Source organism: Ruditapes philippinarum, unplaced genomic scaffold (assembly GCF_026571515.1).
Source record: "Ruditapes philippinarum isolate M1 unplaced genomic scaffold, ASM2657151v2 ctg1155_1_1_1_1, whole genome shotgun sequence".
NCBI classification, from domain to species: domain Eukaryota; kingdom Metazoa; phylum Mollusca; class Bivalvia; order Venerida; family Veneridae; genus Ruditapes; species Ruditapes philippinarum.
In genome coordinates, this window is record NW_026855202.1 from 23,956 (window position 1) to 41,166 (window position 17,211).

Below are 17,211 nucleotides of genomic sequence, written 5' to 3' on the forward strand. Positions count from 1 at the left end.
CAGAGACTAAACATTGTCAGGAAATCTGTCAGATTAATGAAAGAATAGGTTTTGTTTAAGCATGAATTTGGTTTTGCAATTTTGACAACTGTTTTTCAAAAACAATGCTTTTTGTAATGTCAGTCAACCTTAGAACATAATGAAAGAAAAACATTTTGAGTACTTAGAAGTTACCCTGTTCTAAAGGAAATAAAATAAAGTTTGAGATGTCAAGAATATAACCCTCTTTCCTTTAGCTTAATATGTGTCAATCAAGTCAACAAAATTTTAGCCACTTAACCCTTAATACTTCTTAAAATATAATTGGCCTGTGAAAGAAAAAAAAATTGGCAATTTGAGCTAGTTGCTAAATTGTAAGATTTTGTTAAAAGATTAAGAGCTATAATTTTGCAGTATTCATCATCAGAGGCAATATATTTACATTCTCTATGGTACAATCGGGTAATATTACATTCTTTATGGTACAATCAGGCAATATTACATTCTCTATGGTACAATCAGGCAAAAGTGCATTCTCTATAGTATAATTTGGCAATATGTTACATTCTCTATGGCACAATTAAGCAATATTACATTCTCTATGGTACAATCAGGCAAAAGTGCATTCTCTAGGGTACAATCAGGTAATATTACATTCTCTATGTTGCAATCAGGCAATATAACATTCTCTATGGTACAATCAGGCAATAGAACAATCTCTATGGTACAATCAGGCAATATTACATTCTCTTTGATATAATCAGGCAATATTACATTCTCTATGGTACAATCAGGCAATATTACATTCTCTATGGTACAATCAGGTAATATTACATTCTCTATGGTGCAATCAGGCAATATTACATTCTCTATGGTACAATCAGGCAATAGAACAATCTCTTTGGTTCAATCAGGCAATATTACATTCTCTATGGTATAATCAGGCAATATTACATACTCTATGGTACAATCAGGCAATAGAACAATCTCTTTGGTTCAATCAGGCAATATTACATTCTCTATGGTATAATCAGGCAATATTACATTCTCTATGGTACAATCAGGCAATAGAACAATCTCTTTGGTTCAATCAGGCAATATTACATTCTCTATGGTATAATCAGGCAATATTACATTCTCTATGGTACAATCAGGCAATAGAACAATCTCTATGGTACAATCAGGCAATATTACATTCTCTTTGATATAATCAGGCAATATTACATTCGCTATGGTACAATCAGGCAATATTACATTCTCTATCATGTACAATCAGGCAATATATTACATTCTCTATGGTACAATCAGGCAATATATTACATTCTCTATGGTACAATTGGGCAATATATTACATTCTCTATGGTACAATTGGGCAATATGTTACATTCTCTATGGCACAATCAAGCAATATTACATTTTCTATGGTACAGTCATATACTCTAACAATAATCTGCTAATTATCTCAGGATATTGTAGATCAACAAATATTAAGTTTTAGTTTTTGTACTTTTTTATATTGCTGGTGATCTTTAACTCTTTATAATTGAATCATGTTATATGTTATATTATAATTGTTACATAATTACTGCAATGATGTAATAAACATGTTAAAAAGTAAGGCATTCAGCACTTTCCTCTCAGCAGGAAGACTTCTATATATCAAAATGTAATCAGAAGTATCAGGACACTGTTAAAGTATTTAATGAGGGTAGGGTTAAAGTAATGTTCTTCTGGAATAAAAACTAATGGTATTAACATAAACTATTTATTTAACTGTAACCTTCATTCAAGGAGAGTTTATGTCTGTTTTTATCATCCAGCACTGATACACAAACTGATGCTTTCATAATCAAGATACCAACAGAAGAAGTGAGACAAGTATTTAATAAAAGTTGAAAGCCAGACAGCTTGGGGGAGATAATACCAACATACTTTCATTCTTATATGATAGAACAATTAAAAATGCATTGCTTCTTAAGTACTTTTCAAAGGGACATTCACCTTATAATTTTATGGCTTTTTTGAAAATATCTTTCAACTTCATTAATAAAACTGTAAAACCCAAAGAATGATGTTAATGGTGATTTGTATTCAGATTGTTTCCTTAATGTAATAAGAGGGCCGTGATGGCCATGAGGTTGCTCACCTGTATATAGGCCCCCGGACGGGGCCAGTTTAAACCCCAGGGCTTTTATTTGAACAAACTTGGAAGACACCCATTAGAAAATGTTTCATGATGTTAAGTTTTTACTACACACATATAATGAAAAACAATGACCTCTCCCCCCCCCTCGGCAGGGCCAATTTTAACCAAAGGGCTTTTATTTGAACAAATTTGGTAGACACCAATAAGAAGATGTTTCATGCTTAACATCTAAGCTCTAGCTCATTGGGTTTTTTAAAAGAAGATTTTTTTAAGTTTTTACTGAACACATATAGTTAAAAACAATGACACCCCTGGGGCGGGGCCAGTTATGACCCCAGGGCTTTTATTTGAACAAACTTTGTAGACACTAGAAGATGCTTCATGCTTAATTTCTAAACTGTAGCTATTTGGGTTTTTTCAGAGGAGATTTTTTAAGTTTTTGCTATACGCATATAAGGAAAATCAATGACCCTCGGGGCGGGGCCAATTTTGACCCCAGGGCTTTTATTTGAACAAACTTTGTAGACACTCACTAGAAGATGTTTCATGCTTAATATCTAAACTCTAGCTCTTTGGGTTTTTTAAAAGAAGATATTTAAAGTTTTTTCTTTCGGTTGCCATGGCAACCAGAGTTCTGCATGGAATTAAATTCTTTGAACAATTTTTAAAGGTGACCACCAAAGGAACATTCCTGTGAAGTTTGGATGAAATTGGCTTAGTGGTTTATGAGGAGATGTCATTTAAAGTAAAAGTTTACGGACAGACGCCGGACGGACGCCGGACGAAAAGCGATCACAAAAGCTCACCCTGTCACTTTGTGACAGGTGAGCTAAAAATTGATCAGCTTTTAGTATTTTGAAACAGGACCTATTTTTTCAACATTTCTTATTTATTTGAAGCTAAAAAAATGAATAAAAAACTACAAAACAAGGAGATAATTATATAGATAAAACATTCATAACACTTAACCGATTCTTATTTTTTAGTGATCTCATTAGAGTGAAGTACAAAGTTTTAACAACTTTTTAAACATAACCATCAAATTTCACTCACAAGAAAACATTTTAAGATTTGATTATTTTATCATAAATTTAATGTATAACCAAGTGTCAAGCCCTGAGGCAATTTATTTTAAGGATCAATTCAGTTCTGTTGTAATTTTAATAGTACTTTTTAATTTGAGATACTTGAACATGTTTTAAGTTGATAAAGTTAAGAGATATATCTTACTGTATCTTGCACCTGTACTGATTCTACCACATCATCCACTAATACAGTTCTCAGCAAGTTGTGGTACACCCATCATTATGATGTTACACTGATTTGTCTTGTTTTATGTAAATATATTTACAGATCTGAGAAAATAAAAAGCTATTTAATAATTATGTAAGATCTTATAAGAATATAAAATCATTGGTTTTGAGGCAAGACATTATAAATGATAAAAGTGATGCTCAAATATTATGAGAAACTAAACTTCTGCTCTAAATCAAACATCATATCTAAAACTGAACGTTCATATTGATAATTTTATATCTTCAGTAATACATTAAATTTCAAGTGAAGTTAATCTTATATCTAGAGCACTGTATTAAATATCAAGTGAAGTTACATCATTCTACTGGTATTAACAAGTAGAGTGTCTTGTAAGTTTTCTTGTTACATGCCACACCCCTACCTTCACGGATAATATAGAATGAAACAATTGCATGTAATTACATGAAGGTCTGGTATAATAACATTTCCTGGAGATACCAGGAAACCATACCACCTCACACCCAATTACAATGTTTAATGTGCCAAGAAGTATACATTAACTTTTTATACTCTGTTCACAGACACTTTAGTTATAAGCTTTGATGGCCACAAAACAGTTTGCTCTTGTACTTGCATATTTTTGAAATAATCTTTTGGAAATATCAATATTTAGTTTTTCAAAACATGCATCCTGAAGTATATAATGCCTAGTCAGATAAATGGATGTTCTGGCCTGATGCTTTAAGCATGGTTATTATAATGACTGGTAATATTAAAAGAATCAAAGACTAACATGGTAATAATGGTAAAGCAAATATGGTATATATTTCAGTGATGAGGGTAACACAGTGCCAGTTTTTACCAGGTGACAATGCAGCATCATTAGATGAAACTCCAGTCACATTGATATATACAGAAGGAAATACAGCTGTTTTACCATGTCAAATACAGAACCAAGGAGACATGGATGTAAGTCAAACATACTATACACTCTTACAGTTGTCCCCCATCAAAGTTGTAAATTATACTTGCCGGCCTGGTCCACCTACTCTCAGTTTCAATATAAGAACAGTGAAATGTAGCACCTACTTTATTAGTATAGTCTGGAAAGATATTATACAGACAATTATTTCCACTAGTGGCATAACAATGCTATAATTACAGCTTGGAAATAATGGTTTAATGTCCACCTTTTACCATAATAACTTTCAATAATATGGTTAACCCCTACATTTACAGTTAACACAAGTCTTTAGAAGCTTTGAATGTTTTCTAATATAAAACATTTTTACATTCGCATAAAATTTTCAATGATGTATAAATTGTATGACAGCATAACATTTGTTTATAACATATTATGTAATAGGGATGATCTTTTATCTGTACTAAAACATTAATATGATTTTGAAACTTCTAATAAAATACAGTTTTCTTTACTGAAAATGTATAACATTAAGTCCACAAGGAAATATGTTCAATATTACAGGTGTCCTGGTTCAAAGAAAATTATCAGATCATAGCCAGTGGTAATGTGATAGTAAATGGGGATAAAAGAATAAGTGTAGAAACTAAAGAACCTGGAGACTGGAATCTTGTTATTAAAAATGTACAGGAAGAAGATGCAAAACTCTACATTTGTATGCTACAAAGTTTTCCACCACAGGAAAAAAAGTTTACTGTACATGTAAATAGTAAGTACAAATTATATCAGTTTTGAAATTGTATTGTGTTAAATCTATCCAAAATATCTTAGGTCAAACATGCAATATTTGTATCATAAAAAACTTCAAGTTTTACTTTAGAAAAAAGAGAACTCAATTCAGCATGATTTCTTTGAAATTAAATTGCATCAGAACAGAACACAACTAAACTATGTGCACAGCTTCATTTCATAGTGATAATCTAACACACTGTTGGAAAGAAAAAGCCAAGACAAAAATATTTCTGTAAATATCAATCATAAGACTTTTTCTTATTTTTGAAGTGAAACACACTGGAGGAAGAATATTAAAGAATTTTCTTAGAAATCATTAATTTCTTGGACAAAATATAATTCAAATTTTATATTTGATCTTAACAATCAAGGTCATTTACAGTTCAAGGTCATACTTATATTATTCAACATATTTGTGTTGTCATATTAGTGTTGTTTTGTCTAATCAAATCAGTCCATTATAATACTGATTCATATCAAAGTTATGACAATTTAAGCTAAATATTATTAATGAGAGTCAATGTTATTTTAAGGTCACGGTCACATTTAACTAGTCATCATGTCATTTTTGTCAAAACAGTTCTTTTGTCCAAGAATGAATCAAATCTAGAAATAACAAAGTTACGGCAATTGAAGCAATATACATGTGTACAATAATTTGACCTTGATGGTCAAGATTATTTCTAGATCAAGGACATTGTAAAAATATTTTTCAGCTTGTCAGTTCAATCAAAACAAGAGCTGTCTGAAGTGTGCTCCACTTTTCTCAGTAAGAAAGTAAAGTAGAAAAAGGGGCATAATTCTGATGAATTGTTTGGCAGAAAATTTTGCCTTGATCTCCAATAGGTGTTTCATGTTACGAAGTGAATATCTGTGATGGTCTTTGAGAAAATTAGGAAAATATAAAATGGGAGATAATTGAGCAAGAATGCCCTTCAAGACAATCTAGCCTTTGTAAATGGATTCCAATTTTTATAGTGAACAAGTATTTCAAGTGATAGTTTTTGAGAAATTAACCTTTACAAAAAAGGTAAATCAGGGCAAAAAAATCTTAGTAATAAAAGGGGAATAACTTTGCAAAATGTAAGTTTAGGATTATCTGCCCTTTTGATATTACATCACATGATGATAGTGAACAAGAAAATCAAGTTTCAGTCAATAGCTTTGGCAGTTTCTGAGAAAATTGACCTTAACCTGTTACCTATTATTGGTCACAGTGATCTTGACCTTTGATCTTTTGACCTCAACATCTGTGGGAAAGGTAGATGTCATCAATGTGTATATGAATTTTCAATGTTATGGATTTATGGGTATTACAGTTAATGATCAAAGATGAAAACTAAACCTAAATTAGGTTAACCAATGCAGGCCTTGACAATACTTCTACTTTATTTCTTCAAAAATTGAGCTAAAAACTGAATTGTTTAAGAATGAATCAAATTTATAAATTAATAACAAATTTATGACAATTTATGCTAAATTTAAGTATTTGATTACCAATGTCAATCCGAGGTCAAGGTCATATTTGAATACTTCAACATGTTGATTTTGTTATACATGTTCTTTTTCCCCAACTATTTTACTTATTTTTGATAATGTATCCTTGCAAGCTAATAACATTTTGAGAAATGCTGTCTTAACAGTCAGTGTACCTATTATTAAGAAGACAAAAGCCATTCCATTGAGCTTGTAACAGACATTGGTATTGGAATAAAAATCATCAAGTCTTACATAAAAGTACTTGCTGAAGCTAAGCAAGATCTCTTCTGTCACACCACCCTTCCTGCTTCATCATGATTGCCAGAGATTCTAGCACTGAAATTAACCTGGGGAAACCTTCACAAACATACATTACAATCAATATGTATTTACTATCATGACACATTAATATCAACATTTCAACAGATAAATAAACCACAAAATACAAATAAAAAAACCCATCTGATTTTCTTCTACCTGTTTCTAATCTTAAAATCGTATTTTGTATCTTAAAACTGCATTACATTAAAAGCAACACTACTGAAAATACTGTGTGCTAAACTATACTATCAGACAACAAATGAAGTGTAATATAGTTCAGTAATGCTTCAAACATACTATGGCTTCTGGCCTGTAGACCTTATCAGTATTTTATAGAATGGACCAGATGCTTACAACAGTTACTGCTGATTCAGATTTGTGCATTTGCTTTTTATATATTTCAATTTTATAAAATAAATTGAAAATAAAAAAACTTATATGAAAAAGAACTTTCAGCAAATCACAAGTATTGAAATGAGAAAACAATGATAATAAGCATGCAACAAATTAGAATATCAAAATTATTTTATGTTTTAAGATGAGATGAAGTAGTATTTAATATAAAAATTGAATATTTATCTTTAGGAATATACAACAAGTACAATAAGTACATAATGACTCTCCTAAGATTTAGTCCATTAACAGTGCAGACAAAGTGTCTTTATTTGTCAGACACTGAAATTGAAAAACACTAGGACACTTACCCTCTAAATTTATTTGCTGTTACAGCAGAATATGTGAATACAAGTGTTATATTAATATATAATATATATTAACAGTATTGTAACTTTTAAACAAGTTTCACAAACCTGTGACTAAATAATTTCCAGGGCTGACTGCAAGACTGTTTGCAGTAAGTCCTTCTTTACTTCATAAAAGTTTAATTAGACAAATTTTTCATGGGTGAATGTGACCTTTACCTGATGACCTCAAAATCAATGACAATTGAAACGGCCATCTTCTAGTCCTGACAAACCTCCAAACCAAATCTCAGGACTGTAGGCCAAAGCATTCTCTAGTTATTGGTCTGATTACAAGGCTGCCATGACCTTGAACTTTATTCATCAACAGAGATCATCTTGTAGTCATGTCTAACCTGCAACCAAATCTTGGGACTCTATTGACTGGTAAGGCAAGCTTTTAGTGGTCAAGGCCATGGTAACCTTGCCCTTTTGACCTCAAAGTCATGACAAACCCTACATCAAATCTTTGGACTGTAGGCCAAAATGTTTTCTAGTTTTTAGTTATTGGTTTGACAAGGAGGAGGTGATGTACAGAAGGACTTACCTACATATGGCCTATCACATTATCACAGTACAATAATTTTTCACCTTTTTTTACAGAGGCCTATGAAAGGCCTTGAAATTTTCTTTAAAATCATGCAGTTTTTTTCAAAAATTTGAACATACACCAGCTTTTTTACTCCCCACATTTTCCATTATCAGCGAAAGCCTCTTTCCAATTAAGTGAGATAAACCACTGCAGTAGCTCCCACTTTAAAAGTTGGAGCATAAAAATGTAACCATATGCTATTTAACAGTATCTCTATCATCAAGTGATATGATTAACAATACCTACTAAACTGACTTAGCTCAGACATTATATCAAACCACTCACTCGTCTGCTTTTTGGAATAAACCAATGTTGGTTTTAATTAACCAATGTTGGTTGTAATTAACCAGTGTTGGTTGTAATTAACCAGTGTTTTGGTTGTTATTAACCAATGTTGGTTGTAATTAACCAGTGTTGGTTGTAATTAACCAGTGTTTTGGTTGTTATTAACCAATGTTGGTTGTAATTAACCAGTGTTGGTTGTAATTAACCAGTGTTTTGGTTGTTATTAACCAATGTTGGTTGTAATTAACCAATGTTGGTTGTTATTAACCAGTGTTGGTTGTTATTAACCAATGTTGGTTGTAATTAACCAGTGTTGGTTGTAATTAACCAGTGTTGGTTGTTATTAACCAGTGTTGGTTGTAATTAACCAATGTTGGTTGTAATTAACCAGTGTTGGTTGTAATTAACCAATGTTGGTTGTAATTAAGCAGTGTTGGTTGTTATTAACCAGTGTTGGTTGTTATTAACCAGTGTTGGTTGTAATTAACCAATGTTGGTTGTAATTAACCAATGTTGGTTGTAATTAACCAGTGTTAGTTGTTATTAACCAGTGTTGGTTGTAATTAACCAGTGTTAGTTGTTATTAACCAATGTTGGTTGTAATTAACCAGTGTTAGTTGTTATTAACCAATGTTGGTTGTAATTAACCAGTGTTGGTTGTTATTAACCAATGTTGGTTGTAATTAACCAGTGTTGGTTGTTATTAACCAATGTTGGTTGTAATTAACCAGTGTTGGTTGTTATTAACCAGTGTTGGTTGTAATTAACCAGTGTTGGTTGTTATTAACCAGTGTTGGTTGTAATTAACCAGTGTTGGTTGTTATTAACCAGTGTTGGTTGTTATTAACCAATGTTGGTTGTTATTAACCAATGTTGGTTGTTATTAACCAGTGTTGGTTGTTATTAACCAATGTTGGTTGTAATTAACCAATGTTGGTTGTTACTGACCAATGTTGGCTGCATATGAGTAAACTTGGCAATGACCCAAATATGGCACTAACCAACAATCCCTATGTTTAGAGACAGACAAGACAGCTTGACCACTAGGCCACCACTGTTAATAGAACAGATTAAAGACTAATAAGATATTCTTTTAAGGGAGTAAAATTTTAACAAGATGGTATAAAAGAACGAGACATCAGATATTGGGCTAACATTTCTATTTCCAGTAAGAGATTAAAGCTGAAGAACAATAATTATGTGCTAGATGCTAACAAATTCTCATTTAAGTACAAAATAGCCATTATTCTGAAAAATTACAGTAAACTAACCAGGTTTCATCATTTTCCAATGGTTATTAAAGCATTTTGTAGTGTTTTAAGAACAAAACTTAAAACAAAAAGAAGTAATCTTCAGTAACAAGAATACATCTGCTCAGTAACAAGACTACATCTAAAGATATTGTTACGTGTATGTAACCTAAAGTTTCAAAATAATATTTTCTTAATTGTTTTCAGAAGATTTAAGCTGCAGATAATTAGATGCTAATTGTATATAAATTAATATGTCCACTGGACATCACCCTCTGCTTTGAATTAAGAATTATGTTGAATTTTTACGACTATCACTTTATAATGATTTCAGCTAAGCCTAAAATAGATAAAGATAGTCTGCTGGAGAGGTATTTATTCAAGAAGGGAGAGGCATTAAACATAACATGCAATGTGAGTGGATATCCAGAGCCTTCTGTAAAATGGTATGCATTTAGAACTGAACTGTCTACAATGAAGGAAATAAAAGGTAAAAACACTACTTAATACTTAAAAATATTTACAAAGTATTACAACTTTCTCTGACAGCTGACAATGACCTCTGTCCTATTGCATAAAGTAGATAAGGAGGGTCTGTGGCGGAGTGGTTAAAGTCGCTGACTTCAAACCACCTCTGTAGGTTTAAGTCCCGCAAGCGTCTTTGGATCGACATGTGGAAAGCTATCCAGCTAGCTAATGGAATGTCGATGGCTCTACTCAGGTACCCATTCGTGCCTAAAATAATGCTTCGAAAGGCACCTGAGGTCTTCATCTACCAGTAAAAGGTTCAGAGTCCCCATATGACCTATACTGTGTTGTTACAATTTAAACTTAACAAAAAAACCAAAAAAAACAAAAAACATAAAGTAGATATTTTTATCACTTTTGTTAATTCTGAGTACTACAAAATGATATTCTATAATAGTACACTGTACAATATAAATTTTACTTCCAGAACTTGTTTCATCTACCCAAATGCTAATGTTTAAAAACCTTGGACCAACAGATGGTGGTATATATGGATGTGAAGCTGAAAATGTTGTAGGAACAGACATGTATGAAATCTTCCTTCAAGAAGTCTGTGAGTTTCTTTCAATTTATTGCAAAGGTTATCAAAATTAAGATGGCTGTAATTAAGTCACAATGAACAAGAGCTGTCCGTAAGACAGCGCGCTCGACTTTTTTATTGCTTGCCAATAAAAAAAGTTTTTGCAGTAAAAGGCAATACAAGAATCTCTGTATTTTTAAAGTGAACAATGGCCATGAGCATTAAGATATTTAGTGAAGAATCATTTTACTGAATTGTGTGATACCCTTGAACACTGCAGCAAAGTTTGAAATGTTTAAGTCAAAAGAGGGCTGGTAAGAAAGAAAAAAAAACTGAGTTGAGTTTTTTAGTGCTTGCCTATAATACAAAACATTGACAGTTAAGGGCCATAATTCAAATAAAATCTTTGACAGAATTACCTTCTCCTGGACATGTTTGGGAATCATGATTGTAAACAAGTATTCCAACTTTCAAATTAATATCTCAAACAGTTCAGTCAAAAAGTGGACTGGTACTAAAAACTTAACCAAGATTCTAAGTCGATAAAAGGCCTTAATTTTAAAACAAATCCTTGACAGAGTTACCTTCTCTTGCGTACAGATGGGGGTAATGATGTGAAATAGCATTAAAAGTTTCAAAGCAATATCTCAAAGGGTTAAGGCAATAAGTGGATTTTACCCATATTCAATGTATTTTCTAAGTCAAAAAGGGGCATAATTCTGTCAAAAACCTTGACAGAGTTATGTCCTCTTGTCTGTTGATGAAGGTCGTGATGGTAAACAAGTATGGTCAGTTTCAAAGCAATACCTCCAATGGTTTTGAAATAAAGTGAGGTGGTACAAAAAACTTAACCAAGCTCAATACACTTTCTAAGTCAAAAAAGGGCCATAATTCTGTCAAAAACCTTGACAGAGTTATGTACTCTTGTCTGTAGATGGAGGTTATGATGGTGAACAAGTATGGTAAGTTTCAAAGCCATACTTGTAATACTTCTGAAATAAAGTGGGGTGGTACGAAAAACTTAACCAAGGTGTGACGCCAACGCTAACGCCGACGCCGACGCCGGGGCGAGTAGGATAGCTCCCCTTTTCATAGAAAAGTCGAGCTAATAAAAAGGTGGGTCAGGCGAGGGGGGAGCACTACAACTTGAAGAATCAATGTACCACTGTTTAAATTGAACAATAATTGAAAATGCTGCAATGAAACTGTTATAATAAATCAATTCGACTTCTTCACAAATAGTTCTCTACAAGTTATATAACTGGAAGTGGGCATATCAAAAGAAGGAAAAGACATTGCCTGAGATTTATAAAGAATAAAAGCATTTCTGCAATTTAATACATTGATAGTAAATGCTAAACATTTACCAATCTGACTACCAATTTTGTTTTAATTGCTTGTCTTAGCCACCTGTAAGTAGCATTTTCATACATTCTGACAATACCATTATATTGTTGCCTGCTTTATTCCATCGTCGGATACCCACGATTGATAAACATGTCACATAACATGCAATCAATGATAAATGTTTATAGTTCGGCCGTGGGTATCCGACGATGGCTTTATTCTAGAATCCAGTCAATTCCATATAGAAAACAAAGCTAGATGTCAGCACACATTTTGCAAGAGAAAAATTTAAATTTGATTTACATGATCAATATTTAATTTACACATTTTCATCATATTTTTATACAGATGAACCCAAGTTGAGTACAACAAAAAACAAATTTGTTGAAAAAGAGTCCTCTGTAATTGTGTTACAGTGTGAAATAGAAAGTAATCCAGCTGCAGATATTGGCTGGCAACGAAATGGGAAACTACTCAAGACAGACATGGATAAATATAGTATAGAAGTATATACTGAAGGTGACTTTAAAACAGTTACAGAATTAACAATACGTGATATTAATACGTTAGACAGGGGAGAGTATCAGTGCCTTGCTAGGAATACTATTGGTATAGATTATATCAAATTCAATGTGATAGGTTGGTATTGTTATCATTTCCTAAAATCTTTTTTTTTTATTTCAGTAATAAAACAATAAAGCTTTATTTTGCCATACACAGATCTATGTAAATTATGTACAATGTTAATTTTGAATTATTTATTATATTACTTTAAGAAATTTTGCTGCATAGAATAATCCACACCATTCACATCTTAAGTAATGATTTATAAGGTATACCCTTTTATTTTAAAGGATTTTATCAATGGCAACAGTAATTTAAAGTCGATCTTAAACCACTTTAAAGCCTTTTTAAAAAAAACAACAACAACATTTTTTTTAAAGAAAAAATGAATTTCTATTTTTTGGCTTGTTTTGGCAAAGATAATACAATAAAGTTCCATACAGTTATCAACCTTGTAAATTTTATTCTTTTTGAAGCTATAAAACTTGAGTAAGAAATCGTGTGGTTATTTGACTGGTGCTCAAACTTTAATGTCATCATAATCAATAGTAAAATAACTGTAAAAATAATATCCATAATCAATTGGTAATATCAAGAACAAAAAAAGGTAGAGACATCAACAGTATTTATCTAAATTACTGATCTATAACATTCCAGTGGAATTATCAACCACAACTGTTAAAATAACTACAAGAAAACCAACAACTGCCAGATTAACAACTGAGCCCGTGCCTATACCTGAGAAAACAACAGCCACATCTACAGTGCCCACAAAAACACAGCCAGGTATTGTTATTCCTCTACATTTTTCATATTACCTCGAATAACTTTCATGTAAAATAACTTGTAGACACAAAACAAATAACTCTGGAGAACAATAGCTAGTTTGCTGACTAACTCTAAGCTTGCTGGCCGCATCTTCCCATGCTACGAGTTCAGACCATGATCAGCCAGTACATCTGTGCCATATGATCATGGTCTACTTTGTTCACTATTCAGTCAGTACATATTTTGAAATTTCCCTAAAATATTGAATGGTTTTGTCAAGACTGAAGAATGGACAAGTCCATTTAATATAATATGTATGGTAAAGATACACGAAGGGTTCTGAGGATATAACATCTAGCTGTGTTATTAGCATAGCTCTTCATAAAACAACAGAACTAGTAAAGTTTGTGAGAAAGTTGTCTTAAGGATGATTTCAATTACCTCTTTACTTTCATTTTTCAGATGAGCTGCAGTTAATTATCAAATACTAACAAGTTTATACTAGAAATAATATTAACTTATACAAAAGATGATATTGACTGATCACAGATAAGAGTAGAATTAATTTATTCATTTTTCAGTTTAGATAATATGACTTACATTTTGGAAATTCTGATTGAGCAATTTCTAATTTTTGCATTTTCAGATAATCTAAAGAAAACAACAACTGCTATAAACTATGTAGAAGGTCCAAAAACAGGTGACAGTCGCAGCCATGCTTCTCTTGTTACATACAGCTACATGTACACAATACTTCTGACAGTGTTTTCAATTACATTACTTCTTGTTTTATAGCAATCATTAATCTAATCGAAATTTTATAATTCATTTACTTGTAAATCTTTTCTGCCATGTTAAAATATGTACACATCCTAGGTTATGAGTCATAGCCTAGGATGTGTACCTACCCTATGGCTCTACTCTGTTCATACACTGAAGAAAATTTCTTAGAATGAAAAGATCTTAATCGAGTGAACTGTAAGCTAAGGACATTTTTTCTGGCTTACATTTTACTGGTCCTAGAGCTGGACAGACTGTTCATTTGTTCAAAGGGGGATAACAAATATTACACATGTATTGTAACTGTCTTAAATTGTCAGAACAGTGTTTATACTCTTGTAGAAAAATAAAACCTCTTTCTTAGGTGTTAATTTGGTGTTTAATGAAATTTACTATGTATATATAAAACTTAACAAAAAACAGCACTTTAAATGTTAAGTGTAAGAAATTGTTGAAAAAATAAAATCTGAAGTTTTAATCTGTAATGATGTCAGTAATTTTTGTTACTGAAATAAGGAAAATAAAAATCACATGTTAATATGTCTTCTTCAGCAACTTAAAACTCTTAAAACTTATGTGTATATCACTTAAGTTTTAACATCACTTCAGTTTTAAGATAAAGTTTTATTATCCTTCAATATGTTGTGCTGTAATGTATAGGCCATTTTAAAATCTGTACGCTAGGGATAAACCATCTAAAGCATTCCCATCTTATAATGCTGATAAGGGAAAGAACTCTTCAAATCTTGTAATAAAAGCTGAAGGAATCTTTGTAATTACCAGTTAAAGGTATTTCATAAATATCTTTACATAATGAAGACAAAGACTTAATACTCTACTATAATACTCATGATATATCAAGAATGAAATAATGTCTGTTATATATTTTTTACCTTTTATCATCAGAACATTTTACCCATTTTGATTCATTATTACCACTTCTGTATCAAACCTCCAGCAAGAAATATTGTATATATTATATGTATATATGTACATATACATTGATACAGTAAGCTTGATTTACAGATGAAAAATTTATTACATCAATCCTAAGACATTATGGAAATATTAAGTATATGTCAAAGCAAAGCAAAGTACAATTGCGTTACTGTATGATGATATTTAATGTAAATAATGACACATTTTTGTGATGGATTTATAAAGTTCGTTTTGCGTAGCATTAATAGTTATATATAAATATTGCTCAATCTTTATGCAACAAGAACATGTGTATAGTGTAAGAGTGTGTTAATCTGTTATATGATACTGTACATAGATTACATGTTTGTATCAAATTAAATATCACATGTTACTCTTATTGTTAAAAAGCTGCATTTATTTTGTAACTAATATACTACAGTAAAGTTAGACAATCTTGTGAGTTTGTGCAAGTCTATGAGCCGACAATCAAACATTTCATATCTGTAAATGTATGAACACTTGCACTTACTACAGTGTTTTTTTTTCCACTTTTGGGGGAAGGGGGTCGATGCCCTTTGGAGGGGGAAAAATGCAATAGGAGGGGGAATTTTATTTGTTTACCTATTTTTTATTGTTTTCTTTGCGGTAGAAAAGGGGAGCAACTCTTGCAACACAAGTTTAAAATACGTCGCTTTTTCTTAATATACGGATCTAAAATATTGATGCGTCACAAGTTAAACTTGCTGGGACACCGGGAGTAGCTCCACTTACCTACATGAGAAAGATTTGTAAACAAACTTGCTTAAGAGTAACTCTTACAGGCATAAAATAAAACATTTTTTGGCAGTTAGTTGCAAAAAAAAAATGATATTCATTGCAGGCAAATTCGGGCTGCCATATATGGGGAAATTTTGGCCTGGGGGGGGGGGGGAAACATACTATTTTGAGGGGGGAATGGGGCCGAATTTCGCCGAATATTTTGGTGAAAAAAAACACTGTACTATTATGTAAATTCATGTAAAACAGCGTGTTCAAATAAAAAGATGGGTAAATTGTTGTTGTTCCTCCACAGAAAATTATAGTTTTGATAATATTTGATGTTTTTCTTTTCAATTTTGTTATTGTCTGTACTTTGGTTTTTGTAGCAAATGAAAATAAATCCATTCTAATTAACAGTATTGATAACTGTTGATTAACGTGAGTGACATCAATCAAACTTAATACATAAGAATGATTATAATCATCACCTTTCTTTTTTTTTTAAAAGAAAATGATAAACTAGATGTGACTGTTTGAAAGAACATACCCTATCCATTTATAAAACTAAACAATGTCATGGTAATAGAAAGGCTTAAACTCACTATAACAAGGTAAAGATGCAGTTTAAAGCCACTTATAATATAACTAAATGTATCATGTTACCTTTTTTTATAAAATACTTACTGGAGGATAAGAACAACTACAGAATCAGTTTTACTCTAGAATTATTAGTATCCAAGACTCTGTAACATCTTTAAAATTATTTCAGTATCAAAGAAATACAGCCAATATTATATTTTAAGTATGATGTTTAATTCAAGAAATATTTATGTACAGAATAATAGAAAGAAATATGTATATATACAATTCAAAGTCACAATAAATTGACTTGAATATGTATGTTCAGTATTTAAACTGTTATTGTTAGTTATTTTGTTGACATTTGTTGTTGTTGAAGTTTATGAGATAAAATAAAGAAACTTAGATTTTGTAGTATAGTTGTTGAATATAGCTAATTTTTTAAAGAAAGTAGTAAACAGATTAAATGATATCTTTTGTAAATCTTCCTTTCATAAATAAATCACAAAGTAAACAAACACTTGGCTTGTTGTTTTTTACCAAAAACATCAGATTACTTTGTCGACTATAGCAGGTTATTAAATCAATTTTAAGCTGCCATAAAGATGGCAACAAAATCAGTGTTCCTGGATATTTTACCAAGACTAAATTATTTTTATTACTTCACGCTGGTGTTATATGT

At 31.4% G+C, this 17,211-nt stretch overlaps 1 protein-coding gene across 1 annotated transcript; it reads left to right on the forward strand.

The window, feature by feature from the left end:
* Window positions 1-4,183: 4,183 nt before the first annotated feature.
* LOC132742465 (protein amalgam-like) lies at window positions 4,184-17,047 on the forward strand. The gene is made up of 7 exons (XM_060730895.1): window positions 4,184-4,351; window positions 4,869-5,073; window positions 10,098-10,253; window positions 10,719-10,844; window positions 12,507-12,797; window positions 13,380-13,508; window positions 14,137-17,047. Exons 1-7 carry the CDS (start codon window positions 4,199-4,201, stop codon window positions 14,283-14,285), a joined length of 1,209 nt encoding a protein of 402 aa, XP_060586878.1. The 5' UTR covers window positions 4,184-4,198; the 3' UTR covers window positions 14,286-17,047.
* The last annotated feature ends 164 nt before the right edge of the window (window positions 17,048-17,211 follow it).

What these genes read in the sequence shown, in the direction of transcription:
- LOC132742465 (XM_060730895.1), top strand. Translation starts at nt 4,199, where the DNA reads ATGGTATATATTTCAGTGATGAGGGTAACACAGTGCCAGTTTTTACCA. An exon ending in TATCAAATTCAATGTGATAG is followed by an intron (nt 12,798 to 13,379) that starts GTTGGTATTGTT and finishes ATAACATTCCAG; the next exon opens with TGGAATTATCAACCACAACT. An exon ending in GCCCACAAAAACACAGCCAG is followed by an intron (nt 13,509 to 14,136) that starts GTATTGTTATTC and finishes TTGCATTTTCAG; the next exon opens with ATAATCTAAAGAAAACAACA.